This window comes from Nomascus leucogenys, chromosome 11 (genome assembly GCF_006542625.1).
Source record: "Nomascus leucogenys isolate Asia chromosome 11, Asia_NLE_v1, whole genome shotgun sequence".
Lineage (NCBI taxonomy): Eukaryota > Metazoa > Chordata > Mammalia > Primates > Hylobatidae > Nomascus > Nomascus leucogenys.
The window spans coordinates 100,951,689-100,967,944 of record NC_044391.1 but is presented as its reverse complement, the minus strand read 5'-3'; the positions used below and the strand labels follow the sequence as shown (position 1 = coordinate 100,967,944).

Genomic DNA, 16,256 nt, shown 5'->3' with positions numbered 1-16,256 from the left:
AGGACTTCTTACTGAACATGGAATTTCATGCATCCCTCTTTCCTCTAGGGCCACAAGCAGCCTCCAAGTCAAATTTATGACCTCCTGTTAACAAACATTCAAGATGATATCAAGTTTCTTTCAGTTTGCTCATATTACCCCAGGTTTATTATCTCCTTATTCTTAAATTCTCTGTGTGAAAATCTTCATTTTAGCTTTATATTTACAATATGCAAATAAATCTTTATGGGCTATGGTGAGATTCACAGTTAGATGAATCAAACGTGAATCAAAATGATCAAAGTACATTGGAAAGTCTCAACTGCTACAGAAATAAATTCACACACACACACACACACACACACACACACACACACACACACACACAGTCTCTCATGCTCACCGTTGCTCGTAGTGCCTGAATAGCCTGATTTCGCTGAAATCCCATGGAGGTGATGATAGCTACGATTTCCTCTGGAGGTTGGTTATCCAATCCAGAAGCACCAAAAACAGAGGCTCCAGCAGAAGCTGCCCCTCCATAACCAGGCATGGTCAGCGGCTCAGCAAAATCTGAGAAAAATAACCACACCCAAGTCTTTTCCTTTTTTTTTTTTTGTCCTTAAACAACACTAACAAGGAAAAACATGATTCTACAAAGTTATAATAATCAAGACACTCTGGGCCAGGCATGGTGGCTCATGCCTGTAATCCCAGCACTTTGGGAGGCCAAGGTGAGTGGACCACCTCAGGTCAGGAGTTCGTGGCCAGCCTGGCCAACATTGCAAAATCCTGTCTCTACTAAAAATACAAAAATCAGCAGGGCATGGTGGTGCACACCTGTAATCCAGCTACTTGGGAGGCTGAGGCACAAGAATCACTTGAACCCAGGAGGTGGAGGTTGCAGTGAGCTGAGATTGCACCACTGCACTCCAGCCTGGGCAACAGAGCAAGGCTCTGTCTCAAAAAAAAAAAAAAAAAAGCCTGATACTGGTATACAGGCAGACATATGGATCAATCAAATAGAATTGAGATTCCAGAAATAAAACCATATACCTGTGGTTAACTGATTTTCAACAAGACCATTCAGTAGGGAAAGGACATTATTTTCAACAAATGATGCTGGGACAACTGGATATCCACATACAAAAGAATAAAGTCAGACCCTCACCAAACATCATACACAAAATTAACTCAAAATGGATCACTGACCTAAATATAGGAGCTAAAACTATGATAATCTTAGAAGAAAACATAGGAGTAAGTCTTTTTGCCATTGGATTAGGCAATGGTTTCTTATTTACAACACAAAAAGCTCAAGTGATAATAGAAAAAAAAAGATAAATTGGACATCATCAAAATTAAAAATTTTTGTGCTTCAATGGATACCATCAAGAAAGTGAAAAAACACCAGAATGGGGGGAAAAACACAAATCATATATCTCACAGAAACTTGTATCTGGAATTTGAAAAGAAGTCTTAGGACTCAATAAAAGGATAACTTCATTAGAAATGGGCAAAGAATTTGAATAGGCATATCTCCAAATAAGATATACAAACGGTCAATAAACATGAAAAGATGCTCAACATCATTAGTCATTAGGAAAATGCAAACCAAAACCACAAGATACCACTTCATACCCACTGGGATGGGTATGATAAAAAAGATAATAATAAGGGTTAGTGATGATATGGAGAAATTGGAACTCACATTCATTACTGGTGGAAATGTAAAATGGTTCAGCCACTGTGTAAAACAGTTTGGTAGTTCCTCAAAAAGTTAAATATAGAGTTACCATATGACATGGCAATTCCACTCAAGAGAAGTAAAAATAAATGTCCATCCACACAAAAACTTGTACAAAAATGTTTATAGCAGCATTGTTCATAAAAGCCAAAAAATGTAAATAACCCAAATGTCCATGAACTGATAAAGATTGATAAAATATAATATATCCATAAAATAGACTATTATTGTTGGTATTGTTATTATTATTTTAGATGGAGTCTCACTCTGTTGCCCAGGCTGGAGGGCAGTGGCGTGATCTCGGCTCACTGCAACCTCCATCTCCTGGGCTCAAGCAATTCTCCTGCCTCAGTCTCCCAAGTAGCTGAGACTCCAGGTGCCCACCACCATGCCCAGACAATTTTTGCATTTTTAATAGAGACAGGGTTTCACCATGTTGGCCAGGCTGGTCTCAAACTCTTGACCTCAAATGATCCTCCTGCCTTGGCCTCCCAAAGTGCTGGGATTACAGGTGTAAGCCACCAGACCCAACCCAATAGACTATTATTTTACCATAAAAAGGAATGAAGTACTGACACATGCTACAACATAGATGAATCTTGAAAGCATTATGCTAAGTGATAGAAACAAACACAAACGACCTCATATTATATGACTCCATTTATATGAAATGTCCAAAACAGGCAAATCCCTTGATCCAGAAAACAGATTTGTGGTTGCCAGGGGCTGGGGTGAGTGGGAAAATGGGAAGTGACTGTTAATATGTATGAGATTTCTTTTGGAGGGTACAAAATGTTCTAAAATATGATAGTGGTAATGGTTGCACAACTCTGAATTTATGAAAAACCATTGAAATGTACACTTTAAACAGATGAATATATACATTATAGCTTAATAAAGTAGATAAAAGAAAAAGCTAACTAAACATCCTCCATTTCTTCATGCCCATGTTTCCATTTCAAATTTTCATCATCGCTTAGTTAGAAGTATATCCCATATCTTTCTATTGGTCTTTTTGCCACTGACTTATACACTTTAAAGGGGTGAATTATATCTCAATAAAGCTGTTTGGGGTTTGTTTGTTTGTTTGTTTGAGACAGAGTCTCGCTCTGTCATTCAGGCCGGAGTGCAGTGGTGCGATCTTGGCTCACTGCAGCCTCCGCCTCCTGCGTTCAAGCAATTCTCCTGCCTCAGCCTCCTGAGTAGCTGGGACTACAGGTATGCACCACCATGCCCAGCTAATTTTTGCATCTTTAGTAGAGACGGGGTTTCACTATGTTGGCCAGGATGGTCTTCATCTCTTGACCTCATGATCCACCCGCCTCGGCCTCCCAAAGTGCTGGGATTACAGGCATGAGCCACCACGCCCGGCCTAAAGCTGCTGTTTTTAAAAAAAGAAGAAGAAAAAAGACAAAGACTGGCTTTCTCCTCTGCTGCAGTAGAAACTATAAAGTCATTTTCTAGGGATACATCCATAGGGGCCTTGGAAGGACCAGGACTCAGCATCACTGAGGGTCACATCAGACTCCAAAGCCATTCCATTTTCTCACCACCTACCTGGCTCTTCCATGTGAACAATGATCCAGTTGAAGGCCACCTCGGCACCCATATTTCCAGTGAAGTACACAGCCTTGCGACATGCTTCCAGCGGGAAACCCATCTCGGCCAGCTGCATCACTGATGACTCATCGATGTCTGATGCTATAGAGCACAACAGGATATTCTAGTGTGAAAGAGGAAACTGTCGCTTCTTGTCTTAGCTGCTCTTCACTCTCTTATCCACATGCTACCCAAAGAAAGTGCTATTTTGTTGGGTGTAGATAATGGTTTTACTTTGTTTAGTTTTAAGCCACACAAATATTAAAGCTATTTGGGCTAAGCTTATATCTTTGACCCAAATAGGAACCAGGTTAATTACCTGGACAATCCAAGCAACGAAAAACGATTCTCTAATTTCATATGGGGAGATTTAGTGTATTCCCAGAACGATTTCAGAGCATTCTCAAGACCTCTGCAGCAGCCTCTCCTATGACTGAAACTTGAACAGAAAGCACTAACTACAGCCGTAAAAGCCTGTTCCTTAAACCTCACGGAAAGTTACTGCAGGCCTATAAATACATCTGGCAATCATAGGAAGCAAGCAGCTCTGGGAAATGGAGAGTGCAAATGTTAAGTATAGAAGGAAAAAGTTCCTTTTTGAATTATACAAGTTTAAAACATTAAGAGATGGCTTTACAAAGTAACTTGGGCTCAGATACAGAGGCTTTTGTTTTCTTGTGTTAATAACACATAGATATTGATAGAGATGTGTGTGTAAATCTGTATGTATGTATGGATACATACACATACACACTGTTCTCAAATTATACCAAAAGAGGAGAAAAAACTGGAAAATAAAATATATCCCTTGGGTTTTCCATGTCGTGAGGACCCTACTAAAACTTCTGTCAATTTTCTGTCAAACAGTAGAAGAACTGAGAAGAGAGATAGCTGTTCTACAAAAATTTTGTATTGAAAATGCATTTACCAGGCAGGCGCAGTGGCTCATGCCTGTAATCCCAGCACTTTTCGAGGCCGAGGCAGGTGGATCACAAGGTCAAGAGATGGAGACCATCCTGGCCAACTTGGTGAAACCCTGTCTCTACTAAAAATACAAAAGTTAGCTGGGCATGGTGGCATGCACCTGTAGTCCCAGCTACCCGGGAGGCTGAGGCAGGAGAATCGCTTGAACCCCAGAGGCAGAGGTTGCAGTGGGCTGAGATCGTACCACTGCACTCCAACCTGGTGACAGAGTGAGACTCCATCTCAAAAAAAAAAAAAAAAAAATGCATTTACTAAAGTGCTCTCTTACAAGGAAGATACACAGAACATCCTATCCAGGTCAAATGTTCAGAAACAATGATGTTGGACAACAGTGATTCCCAAATTGTGTTCTACAGGATCCTAGTGTTCTAACAGATGTAACCACTGAATCAAAAACGGGGTTTCTGTGGCAAAATAAGTTTTTAAACCTACATAGTCTATCCTCTCCTTAGAAATTTATGATGTGCATTAGCACAGTGAAGACTCAAAAGTTCTGTAATAAAGAATCCTACAGTAAAGAAACTATGAAACTCTGTAGAGCACCTTTCAACATCTTTTAAGACTTTAGTCTTAAAAGATATAAGGTATAGATATAATCTCAAACATACATGTTTATAATATTAGACTAGAAATACATAATTCTGGCCAGGTGCGGTGGCTCACACCTGTAATCCCAACACTTTGGGAGGCCAAGGCAGGCAGATGACGAGGTCAGGAGTTCGAGACCAGCCTAGCCAACATGGTGAAACCTTGTCTCTACTAAAAATACAAAAAATTAGCCAGGCATGGTGGCACACACCTGTAGTCCCAGCTACTCGGGAGGCTGAGACAGAAGAATTGCTTGAACCCAGGAGGCAGAGGTTGCAGTGAGCCGAGATTGTGCCACTGTACTCCAGCCTGGGTGACAGAGTGAGACTCCGTCTCAAAAAAAAAAAAGAAATATATAATTCCATTTTTGTGAAAAATAAAGTGAGCCAGGCACAATAAAGAATAGAAGGATATACCCCAAATGTCAACAGTGGTTATAGATGGGTGTGGAACCATGGATGATTCTTCTGGCTACTCCATAGTCTCTAAACGACTTTTTACTTTTGTAATGAGAAAATAAAGTTATTCTTTTTAAAATTTTAAGGGCCGGCCACAGTGGCTCATGCCTGTAATCCCAGCACTTTGGGAGGCTGAGGCAGGCAGATCACGAGGTCAGGAGATTGAGACCTTCCTGGCTAACACGGTAAAACCCCATCTGCACTAAAAATACAAAAAATGAGCCGGTCGTGGCGGCGGGCGCCTGTAGTCCCAGCTACTCGGGAGGCTGAGGCAGGAGAATGGCGTGAACCCAGGAGGCGGAGCTTGCAGTGAGCCGGGACCGCGCCACTGCACTCCAGCCTGGGCGACAGAGCAAGACTCCAACTCAAAAAAAAAATTTTTTAAAGAAAGATAGGATGCAAATGTCAGTTCATGACAGATAGCTTTATTTTCTCCTGATTGTTGGTAAGACAGCATGCTTAGATCCAGGAGGAAATAAATGGCCAAACCAGCAACACTAAAAAATGGCTGCATGCTCTCACCATCAGAGGCAGGCTCCTCTGGCACAGTGAATTCCAAATGCCCATCAATTCCCATGGAGTGAGATCCTGCAGGCCAGCTCTCCACAGCATCAGGCACAATCAGCAAACCTCTCACATGCCAGGATAGTCTAGTGGCATGAGAAGCAAGGTAACTCCTAGCCCTAGTTCTGGTCCCAGGTCTTGGGTCTCCAAAACTTCCTAGATCTAGGAAGTTTGATCCTCTCTAAAATGTCACCTGCCTTGCCCTTCCTACCATGATATGGGACCTTTTTTATAAAAAGTAGAGTTGTAGACCTGTCCCAATGAGATCTGGGACCTTGTTTCATAAAAAGTAGAGCTGTAGACCGTTGAAAGAATTTATGGAACAATATTATGCTAAATGATCCATGGTAAGCATTCAAAAACTTTAGCAGTGGCTATTACAATTAGATTATTCACAGTGGGAATAGTATGTCCCAGGCTACCCATTGTCCTACAGGTCTCATGTGAAGATCATGGCAGGCTGACCCTTGCTGACTCTAATTACTCCTCTAACAATCAGCAAAACATAATTGTCTCAAGAAAGGAAACATGGAGGTCTAAGCTACATGATCAATCATTCTCAATGTGTAAGATTCAAACTCCTAAATTAATATTAGTTACTGTCTTGAAAGACTTTACAGACCAAAAGATTTAGAGTATCTAGTGTTAAATGCTTTCTCTTTCTCCTAGTTAATATCTAAATATTGTCTATCATTTATTTTTTACATTCTTTCTAGAAAACCAAGAGTGTCAACTCCCACAGGATTAGGAACTAAAAGGCTATAAAATTAACAAAGAATCCAATCAAACTAATATCCTTGAGAGCATTAATTAACACTATCATGTCCTGTCAACTGTGTGTCTTCATTATGTGTCTGATAGCAGGAGAGGAAAAAGTGACTGACCACTGTGCCACCATTGCACAAAGACGTCTACTCAGTGGCCAGAGAGGGAAGAAAGGGCATGGCTAGCCCCATTCACACATGAGGAAACTGGGGCTCAGAGAAGGTAAGTAAATTACTCCAGGTCACACAGTCATAAATGGCAGGCCAAGATTCTGACCCAGGGCTAGTTAGCTTCATGCTAATGGTCACTCTCCTGAGCCCCACGGGCCACCTGATTAGCGTGTCACTGACTAGCAGACACAGAGTTGTTCCCACCTGGGAAAAGCTGCACACATGCTTTTCCCAGATGGGAAGAGTGTGTAAAGAGAACAATGCCTCTTTACTGAACTCTCACAGACAAATTCATCAGATTAATAACAATCGTAGGACATTGAGAAACATTTTTAAAGATACATACGGTCTATCAATTGGTTCATCAGGCGATCTGGAAATTAAGGGAGAGGACAGAAAATGAGACCAAACCATGTTGAGGAATTTTAGAAAAAGAAAACCCATTGATCCAGGGCATTCCCAATGCCCTCCCCACTCCTGGGGCCCACACACTGTTGTCAGTCCCTCAACCACACACAGACCACCCCAGCCTCAGTAATAAGAGAAAGTAATAGCTTTCAGGCATTTAGGTTGGTTAAAACATGATGCTTTGATTAATATCCAAACAAACCACTATTTCCCTATTATCTCTCTATTATTTCTTCTTTAAAAAAAATTTTTTTTTGGAGACAGGGTCTCACTCTGTCACCCAGACCCAGAAGGTGGTACAGCAATCATGGTTCACTGCAGACTCGACCTCCTAGGCTCAGGTGATCCTCCTGGCTCAGCCTCCTGAGTAGCTGGAACTACAGGCACATGTCACCAGTCACCACACCTGGCAAACTTCTAAATTTTTTATTTTTTGTAGAGACAGTGTCTCACTATGCTGACCAGGCTGGTTTCAAATTCCTGGGCTCAAGTGATCCTCCCACCTCAGCCTCCCAAAATGCTGGGATTACAGGCATGCACCACCACGCCCGGCCTCTCTCTGTATTTCTTTTTTTTTTTTTTTTTTTTGAGACAGAGTCTCGCTCTGCCTCCAGGCTGGAATGCAGTGGCACAATCTCGGCTCACTGCAACCTCCGACTCCCTGGTTCAAGTGATTCTCCTGCCTCAGCCTCCCGAGTAGCTGGGATTACAGGCACGTGCAGCCACGCCCAGTTAATTTTTGTATTTTTAGTAGAGACGAGATTTCACCATGTTGGCCAGGATGGTCTCAATCTCCTGACTTCGTGATCTGCCTGCCTTGGCCTCCCCAAGTGCTGGGATTACAGGCGTGAGCCACCGCGCCTGGCCCTCTCTCTGTATTTCTAAGAGCTCTGTATAACTACAAACCAAAGATTCTATTATGAACATCAAAGGGAGCTGGAGCAGTACTAATAAACCATCTTGTATTTATCTGATGCCCGTGCTGATCCTTCTTTAACCCCTTTAATGAACCATCTGTACTACGTGACCTAGAATGTCCCTTCTCTACTCTTTCTCTATAATTTAGCATTTGACCCAGCATTAGAGAACAACATAATACAGATGCCTATCTGAATCCTATCTTGCTCCTTCTAGACTCATCTTACCCTTCCTTTATACCTGACCATGGTCACCTTCACTGTTTAACTGAAGGAAAACCTTTAGTAGAGGGTCCCAGAGTGCTCTGTCATTATGAGTTAATTTACTCATTAGGAAGATGAACAGTAAACAGGTGAGCAAACAAAGCCAGAATGAAACTGATTTCATCAGGATAACTGAGCTAATAATTAAACCAAGATTTTTCTGACACAGTTTTTGAATCCACAAAGGTGAGACAACTATTTTTGGCATATCCTTTTCCATTAAAAAGTTATGAGGCTGGGCATGGTGGCTCATGCCTGTAATCCCAACACTTTGGGAGGCCAAGGCAGGCAGATCATGAGGTCAGGAGATTGAGACTATCCTCGCTCACAAGGCGAAACCCCATCGCTACTAATAATACAAAAAAAAAAAAAAAATTAAGCGGGCATGGTGGCACACACCTGTAGTCCCAGCAACTCGGGAGGCTGAGGCAGGAGAATTGCTTGAACCCAGGAGGTGGAGGTTGCAGTGAGCTGAGATCGTGCCACTGCACTCTAGTCTGGGCAACAGAGCAAGGCTCCACCTCAAAAAAAAAAAAAAAGTTATGTATTCTGAACAATGACCAGTGACGGGGTCACAGAGTCAAAGAGAAACTCAAACCTCTTCCTTTCTATGAAGCAGTAACAAAGCTGGGGAGGTGAGATGCCGTCACAGTTTTTAAAACCAACCCGCGCTGTTCAATTTCCCCTTTAGGTTGTCCAAAGGTACTCCCAAGAATGGCACAGCTTCCCTAGACTAAGAGCCTACAGAAAAAAACTGTCCATTTCAACCACACATGATGGGTCTGTGCCTCTTACAATGTCTATTTTATGTTTCCCGTTGCAGCCATGCCTCCCTTCTGTGTGTCAGTGGTGGGTTATATCACAGCAAGGCAGCTAGACCCCCAGTGGGTGGCGGTGGTAGCAGCAACACAGTGGTGGAAGAAAGAGACTGTTCCTATAGAACAGGGTGGGAAGGTAGAGCATATTCTCCTGGCAGGAGATGGTACCTTTCGAGTCATCAGGAATGACTATGGGGGGGCTGATGTCTGGAAGTTCTTCCTCTCCTGGCTGTAACCCCCTGGCTCGGAGATGGTTGATATCAAGTAGGTCTGGCATATCAATAGAAACATCTGCAAAATGAGAGAGATTATATCCACTGGACTCTCCATAATCACCTTATTATAATACCAGCACTATAACTCTACATGCATGCGTCTAGACAGAGCTAAGGGATGTTTTTCAGTTCTCTAGAATGTCGCTCGACCAGCAGGTTCATGAAGACTAATCAGATATTAGTGGAGAACCCAGGGAGAAAATACAGTGCGTGGCAGGATTTCACACCAAACAAGAGCAAATCAGTCAAGCCTGAGGTCACAAACTGGCAGCCCATAGACCATGTGTGGCCCAGACACAATCTGTTTGATATTTTAAAAGTGTGGACAAGGCCGGGCGCGGTGGCTCACGCTTGTAATCCCAGCACTTTGGGAGGCCGAGGCGCGCGGATCACGAGGTCAGGAGATCGATACCACGGTGAAACCCCGTCTCTACTAAAAATACAAAAAAATTAGCCGGGCGTGGTGGCGGGCGTCTGTAGTCCCAGCTACTCGGAGAGGCTGAGGCAGGAGAATGGCGTGAACCCGGGAGGTGGAGCTTGCAGTGAGCCAAGATCGCGCTACTGCACTCCAGCCTGGGTGACAGAGCGAGACTCCGCCTCAAAAAAAAAAAAAAAAAAAAAAAAAAAGTGTGGACAACAAATTCCAATGTTTAAATCAGAAGATTTAAGGTAAAATCCAGATTTCCAGCTTATTTTGAAAAGCATAAAGCTGTAGCATATTCTCATATGTAACAACCATCTGGAGCTGATCTCCAGTTTCTACCCTAGACAATGGTGCAATGTTAGTCTGACACAGACCCCACTGCTCCTTGTTGCTCCCTCATATTTGTGCTACTCTGAGTCTCATGGCAGTTTTTCTAGTTCATCTCTTTATTTAAAGTGGGAACACCCAAGCGAGGCCAAGATAGCTAGCTACAAGCTTCCTATACTCAGCCCAGTTCTTTCATTTAGATTATTACCCTGTCCTTTTTAGGCATTTGAGTTTGCCAACCCCATTTGATGATGCAACCCATTCTCAGATCATAATGGGTACTGTGGATATTGTAACTAATGTATTGAATAAATAATGAAGTTTTAAAGAAATTAATTGAATCTCAAGTGTATTATCTTTACAGCACTTTTTTTAACTTCTTGGCTCTGTTATTGTGTTGACTTATTCAAATACAAAATCTGTCAGACTAATAGCCTGTCAAGATTTAGTGCTGCACATATTCAGATGATAATAATGAAAAATGGGTTCAAATGTTGGTACAGGATACACCTTTTGGGCTAGCAAACAACCTGAAAATACTATCCCCAAAATCAGTTATGAAACCAGGTTCATAAATCCTACTTTAAAACAACCCAAAGAACAAAGCTTAGTGTAAAAAAGCAAATTTAAATTTCAGGGGGCAGCAAAACCAAACATAAAAACTGACCAACAAAATCAATGCAACTGCTCCTTATGAGAAAAATTCAGGTTCATTGAAGAAAATTTTGAGGTTCCTTAAAATTCAGCAAGTCGATGAAATATTATTCAAATTTTGTATTCCTTTACAGAAATTCCAAGGACAAAGAAAATAAGCAAACTATTTCCAAGGCAATTCAAAGCCTTCAGAGCAAGAAAGTTTTTTCTCTCAGGTACTTTTCAGGTCCACGGAAGAAAAGCTGAGTGGTCAGCATCCTGCCCTCTGCCTTCCCCTGCTCACAAAACTATTCTGCCAGGAAAAGGGAGGATCTCCTGCAGGATCAGTAACAGCCCAGCACAATTTCACGTGGCAAAAAAGTGCTGTGTAACTGTTAGTGCTGGAGGTCTCTAGGAAATCACTCCAGCAGATTCTACATCCTTTTTTCCTATCCCCTTCAGGCGAGTGCTTAGTTAACCAGCGTAAGATTGAGTTGGGTTTTTTCTTAAGTACTTAAAAACATAAAAACTTTAAAAGACTGGCAAAGAGTCCAAGGTACTTGCTTGAGAAACTGTACATTCTTCTACACCACTGAGGACAACTTGGTAACGCCCTTTGTATTAGATTATAATGCTGGAGAAAGGCTTTTATGTATTGTCTGGAAAATTAACCTCTAACAATGGTCAGGAACTTTAAAAATTAGCATAAAGAAAGCTTCATGAAACCAAAATCACATCCTTTTGTTTTACTGTCTAATGCAACTGGCTTTTTCTGCTTTATTAAGTGAATGTCATCAGCCACACCTGCCTGCTCAGAGGCAGAGGAGAGATGCTGAGAGGAGACTGCATCTTCAACCACTGGCTGCTCAAAGTGTGGTCTGTGGACCAGCAGCACCAACAGCATCAGTAGGACCAACAGCATCAGCATCACGTGGGAGCTTGTTAGAAACACAGAATCGCAGGCCCACTCCAGACCTGCCCAATCTGCATCTGCATTTTAATCAAGATCCCAGGTAATTCATATGCACATTAAAGTTTGGAAAGCACTGTTTATTTGACAATGTGAGGATTCTGTTTACACTCTTAGAATTTGGTCATTCCAGAAACCATAACTGGAGGGGTGGGTAAGCAGGTGGCAATTTTTATTGTCAGTTCTTATCATATACTCTGATTCAAAACAGAAAGGTGAGAATGATGGAAGAATGAAATGGAACTGTTTGTGGCAGCCAACTACATGGGCTCTTTCACATGCCATGTTGTTTAAATGGCTCATTTGATGTTTTAAGCGAAAGCATGCAAAAGATACCTACCAAATTTTTTGGGAACCCAGTCAAGACCAAAAGTGAACTTCTTTATCTGCACTACCAAGTATTCAGGGAATGAAGCAAAGCGAGATGTTCTGGGAAACACAAGGGGATATATCAATGAAACAAGGCAATAAGAATTACGAATACAGTTCAAAAAGCATATCAACTTTGTCTGAGGCACACCTGGCCATTCCAATGGCTGAACTGAAGAGGAGGAACATGCAAACACAGACATGCAAGTGGACACACATTCGCTCTCCCCTGCTCATTTGTCCTGGCCTCTTCACAAGAAGAAAATGTTTAATGTAGAATGTTATCGTTTAAGAATGCTTTTGGGTGGGCACGGTGGCTCACGCCTGTAATCTCAGCACTTTGGGAGGCCGAGGTGGGCAGATCACCTGAGGTCAGGAGTTCAAGACCAGCCTGGCCAACATGGTGAAATCCCATCTCTACTAAAAATACAAAATTTAGCCAGGCGTGGTGGGACACACCTGTAATCCCCACTCAGGAGGCTAAGGCAGGAGAGTCACTTGAACCCCGGAGGCGAAGGATGCAGTGAACTGAGATCATGCCACTGGACTCCAGCCTGGGCAACAGAGTGAGACTCCGTCTCAAAAAAAAAAAAAAAAAAGAATGCTTTTGGGCCTGTTTCAAAATTGTTACTTTTACTTTGCTGTGGTGTTTTATCTTTCTGAAGAGTGCTTTTCAACCATTTGTTTTTTCTGAAATCCTTGCTAGAATTTAGTATACATATTTTTAACTGTTTACAGCATGCATGCATGGTGTATACGTATGTGGGGTTTGAAAAGGCTCCCCAGGTGATCCTGAAACACCTCCACCTCCACTTCCACTTCCACACAGAGTCACTGTCTCATAGCACAGAGTTGGCAGATGAAGGGCTTACTGAAACTTTGGTTGAGGTTGACTATTGGAAATGCCAGGGCCTCATTAAAATACTGCAGTACTTAATCCATGGCCACATGGATCCTAGGGCTAGACATATTATGGGATAAGTATCCAAAGCATCTGAATCTGGGCCTTGAAGTTTAAAATTAATACACATTACCAGTATCTTGAATCCTCTTCAAACTTTCAGAAAGGCTCAATTTCCTGGGCATAGATTTGGAAATTTTATACACAGACTGTTCAACCTGTACACCAAATTCATACCCTAGTTCCAGCTCATTCACTCCACATTTATCATCTTGTTTTCAACAACCATTTCTATTTGTAGTCAATGTGGGTGTGGTAGGTATATGTAAAAAAGAAAATGAGCTGTTTGTAGGTATTACACATACCTTTTAAAATAAAAAATTCTAGAATATCCTCCCCTATTCCACTTTTCAAATCTAAGTCATCGCCTTCTATTTTTTTGTTTTTTGTTTTTTGTTTTTTTTTTTGAGACAGAGTCTCGCCCTGTCACCCAGGCTGGAGTGCAGTGGCGCAATCTCGGCTCACTGCAAGCTCCGCCTCCCGGGTTCACGCCATTCTCCTGCCTCAGCCTCTCCGAGTAGCTGGGACTACAGGCGCCCGCCACCACGCCCAGCTAATTTTTTGTATTTTTAGTAGAGACGGGGTTTACACTGTGGTCTCGATCTCCTGACCTCGTGATCCGCCCGCCTCGGCCTCCCAAAGTGCTGGGATTACAAGCTGAGCCATCGCCTTCTATTTGTAATGCATCTTCCCAGAATTTAGAAAACAAATGCAAATGTATTGCTGCCCCCTAGTGTCAGAGAAAAGGCACAGCACAGGGACAGAACACGAGGCAAAAAACAAACGATAGGGATGTGGGTCTTGAAAATGCCACTTCATTCACTCCAAATCTGGGCAAACCACTGACCCTCCCTGATCAATCTACAAAATGGACTTACTAATCATGTCTACCTGCCAGGCCGTGCAATGTTCATGAAATGATGTGAAACCGCTTGGCACACTAGAAAGTATTGTATATACCTAAGGAATTAGCATGATTATTTTGTCATGAAAGAGGTAAAAGCTATAAAGCCTTGGATGCTGAATTGAACTGTCACTTATCTGTATTTTACCCCCAGGCAAGTCATTTAAATTCCCTGTATCTCAAATTCTCCATTACAAAGTTGGTAGAAGAGTAAAGGCAATTCAGAAAACAGGAGCTTTATCATCCCAAGCAACTAATCTACTATTAGCCAGGCTCACTCTCCAGAAATTATATATTACCTCTAATTAGGTTTTTCTATCTTCTGAGAAGCAGTAATAAACATTATTCTTATTTAAATGTCACCAAGTCCTCAACTGCACCAAAAAACAACAAACTCCGTCTGGTATTTTATATATACATATATATATATACACACACACACATATATATACACATATATATATACGTGTGTGTATATATACATGTATATACATGTGTGTGTATATACACATGCGTATGTATATATGTGTATATATATATTTTTTTGAGACAGAGTTTTGCTCTTGTTGCACAGGCTGGAGTGCAACGGCGTAATCTCGGGTCACTGCAACCTCTGCCTCCCGGATTCAAGTGATTCTCCTGCCTCAGCCTCCTGAGTAGCTGGGATTACAGGCGCCTGCCACCACGCCCAGCTAATTTTTGTATTTTTAGTAGAGATGGGGTTTCACCATGTTGGCCAGGCTGGTCTCAAACTCCTAACCTCAGGTGATCCACCTACCTCGGCCTCCCAAAGTGCTGGGATTACAGATGTGAGCCACTGCACCCGGCCATGATATTTTAATGTAAAAATGTTCTTTTTCTTACCTCCTCTTCCTACCACATTAGCTTAAGATCTGGAAAATACATAACAGTGAAATCAACCAAAAGACATTGGTAAACCAATAAGTTCCAAAATATGACTCAGGATCCCTGAGACCCTTGAAGCTGCTCTGTGGTCAGTATCTAAGTGGGGTGTCAGCTGTAATACCATCATAGGGTAGTGGAATAACTCCAGGTCGGGACAGGGAGAATTTAACACATCACTGTGTTATGGGTAGCTGCCAACCTAAAAGTACCAGAAAGTGATTTAGATGGTGTTCACATAATATTTGCCCTATGGGGTAAAACATTCTTTATTCATCTTTGTAACCTCTATAGGGTCTCAAGTTGAATCACTCACATGTAGTAGCTGTTCAATATATATCTGTTCAAATCAATCTCAAAAGTTATGCTTTGCATTCATTTATTGCAGTTTGGGGACATCAAGTTAGTTAAATCTAGCAAAGTTATAAATCACGCTCAGCTTATTCTTTTATTTCTAAAATTAATTTCTGGAATTAAAATATTTCTTGGAAAATGATATGTTTTTAATAAAGATCATTAGAATGTAAATCATTCAAAGAGATCTAGACAGACAGCAAATTTCTTCAAAGAGCAGTTATGGGAATTAAATGATTTAGGACATATAAAGTGCTTAGAATATGTCCCAACAACAATATTGTGTTGTTGTTAACAACCTGTTAACATTATTTAAAATATATTGATTATTCGCTAAATCACAATTAAGGCAAAAATACGATAAAGATTTTATTGAGAAAGAAACATAAATTGTACCTCTTCCTGACATTAAGACATTAAGATGTCTACAGTATTGAAAACCTAACAACTAAAAAAACCATAATCTTCCCCTGTCTACTTGGTGAAAATATGATCATCAATCCACCACACTCAAATTATATCACCAAAGACAAAAAAAGGAAGATAAAGATAACAGAAATAACAATTCCATCCTATATTTTCCCTGTGTGAAGCACTTTATATGGCTTATCTCACTTAATCCTTACCCCAAACCTGTAAAGAAAGTACCATTATTATCCCCAGTTTACAGATAGGGAAGCCGGGCTTATGGCAGTGAGATCACTTGGCCAAGGTCGTCGCATACCAATAAGTTCTAGATTGGGCATTCAAACACTGGGCATCTGCCTAGACTCTGTGCTCTGCAACCCCACACTATGCTTTTATCTTTATAAATGATAATGGGTAAGTAAAAGTCTCTCCCTCTCAGCTCTTTATCTGTGAGCTATCTGAGGGCAGGA

At 41.5% G+C, this 16,256-nt stretch overlaps 1 protein-coding gene across 1 annotated transcript in view; it reads right to left on the bottom strand.

Annotated features, from left to right (window-relative positions):
* The window catches only part of USP13 (ubiquitin specific peptidase 13), a 132,893-nt gene that overhangs the window by 20,106 nt on the left and 96,531 nt on the right, over positions 1-16,256 (bottom strand). Inside the window, exons 14-18 of the mRNA XM_030822852.1 lie at positions 12,228-12,316; positions 9,427-9,549; positions 7,198-7,224; positions 3,281-3,424; positions 383-549 (exon numbers count right to left, since the gene is read on the bottom strand). Of these exons, the coding sequence (XP_030678712.1) occupies positions 383-549; positions 3,281-3,424; positions 7,198-7,224; positions 9,427-9,549; positions 12,228-12,316 (550 nt within the window). The remainder of the gene's footprint in view (positions 1-382; positions 550-3,280; positions 3,425-7,197; positions 7,225-9,426; positions 9,550-12,227; positions 12,317-16,256) is intronic.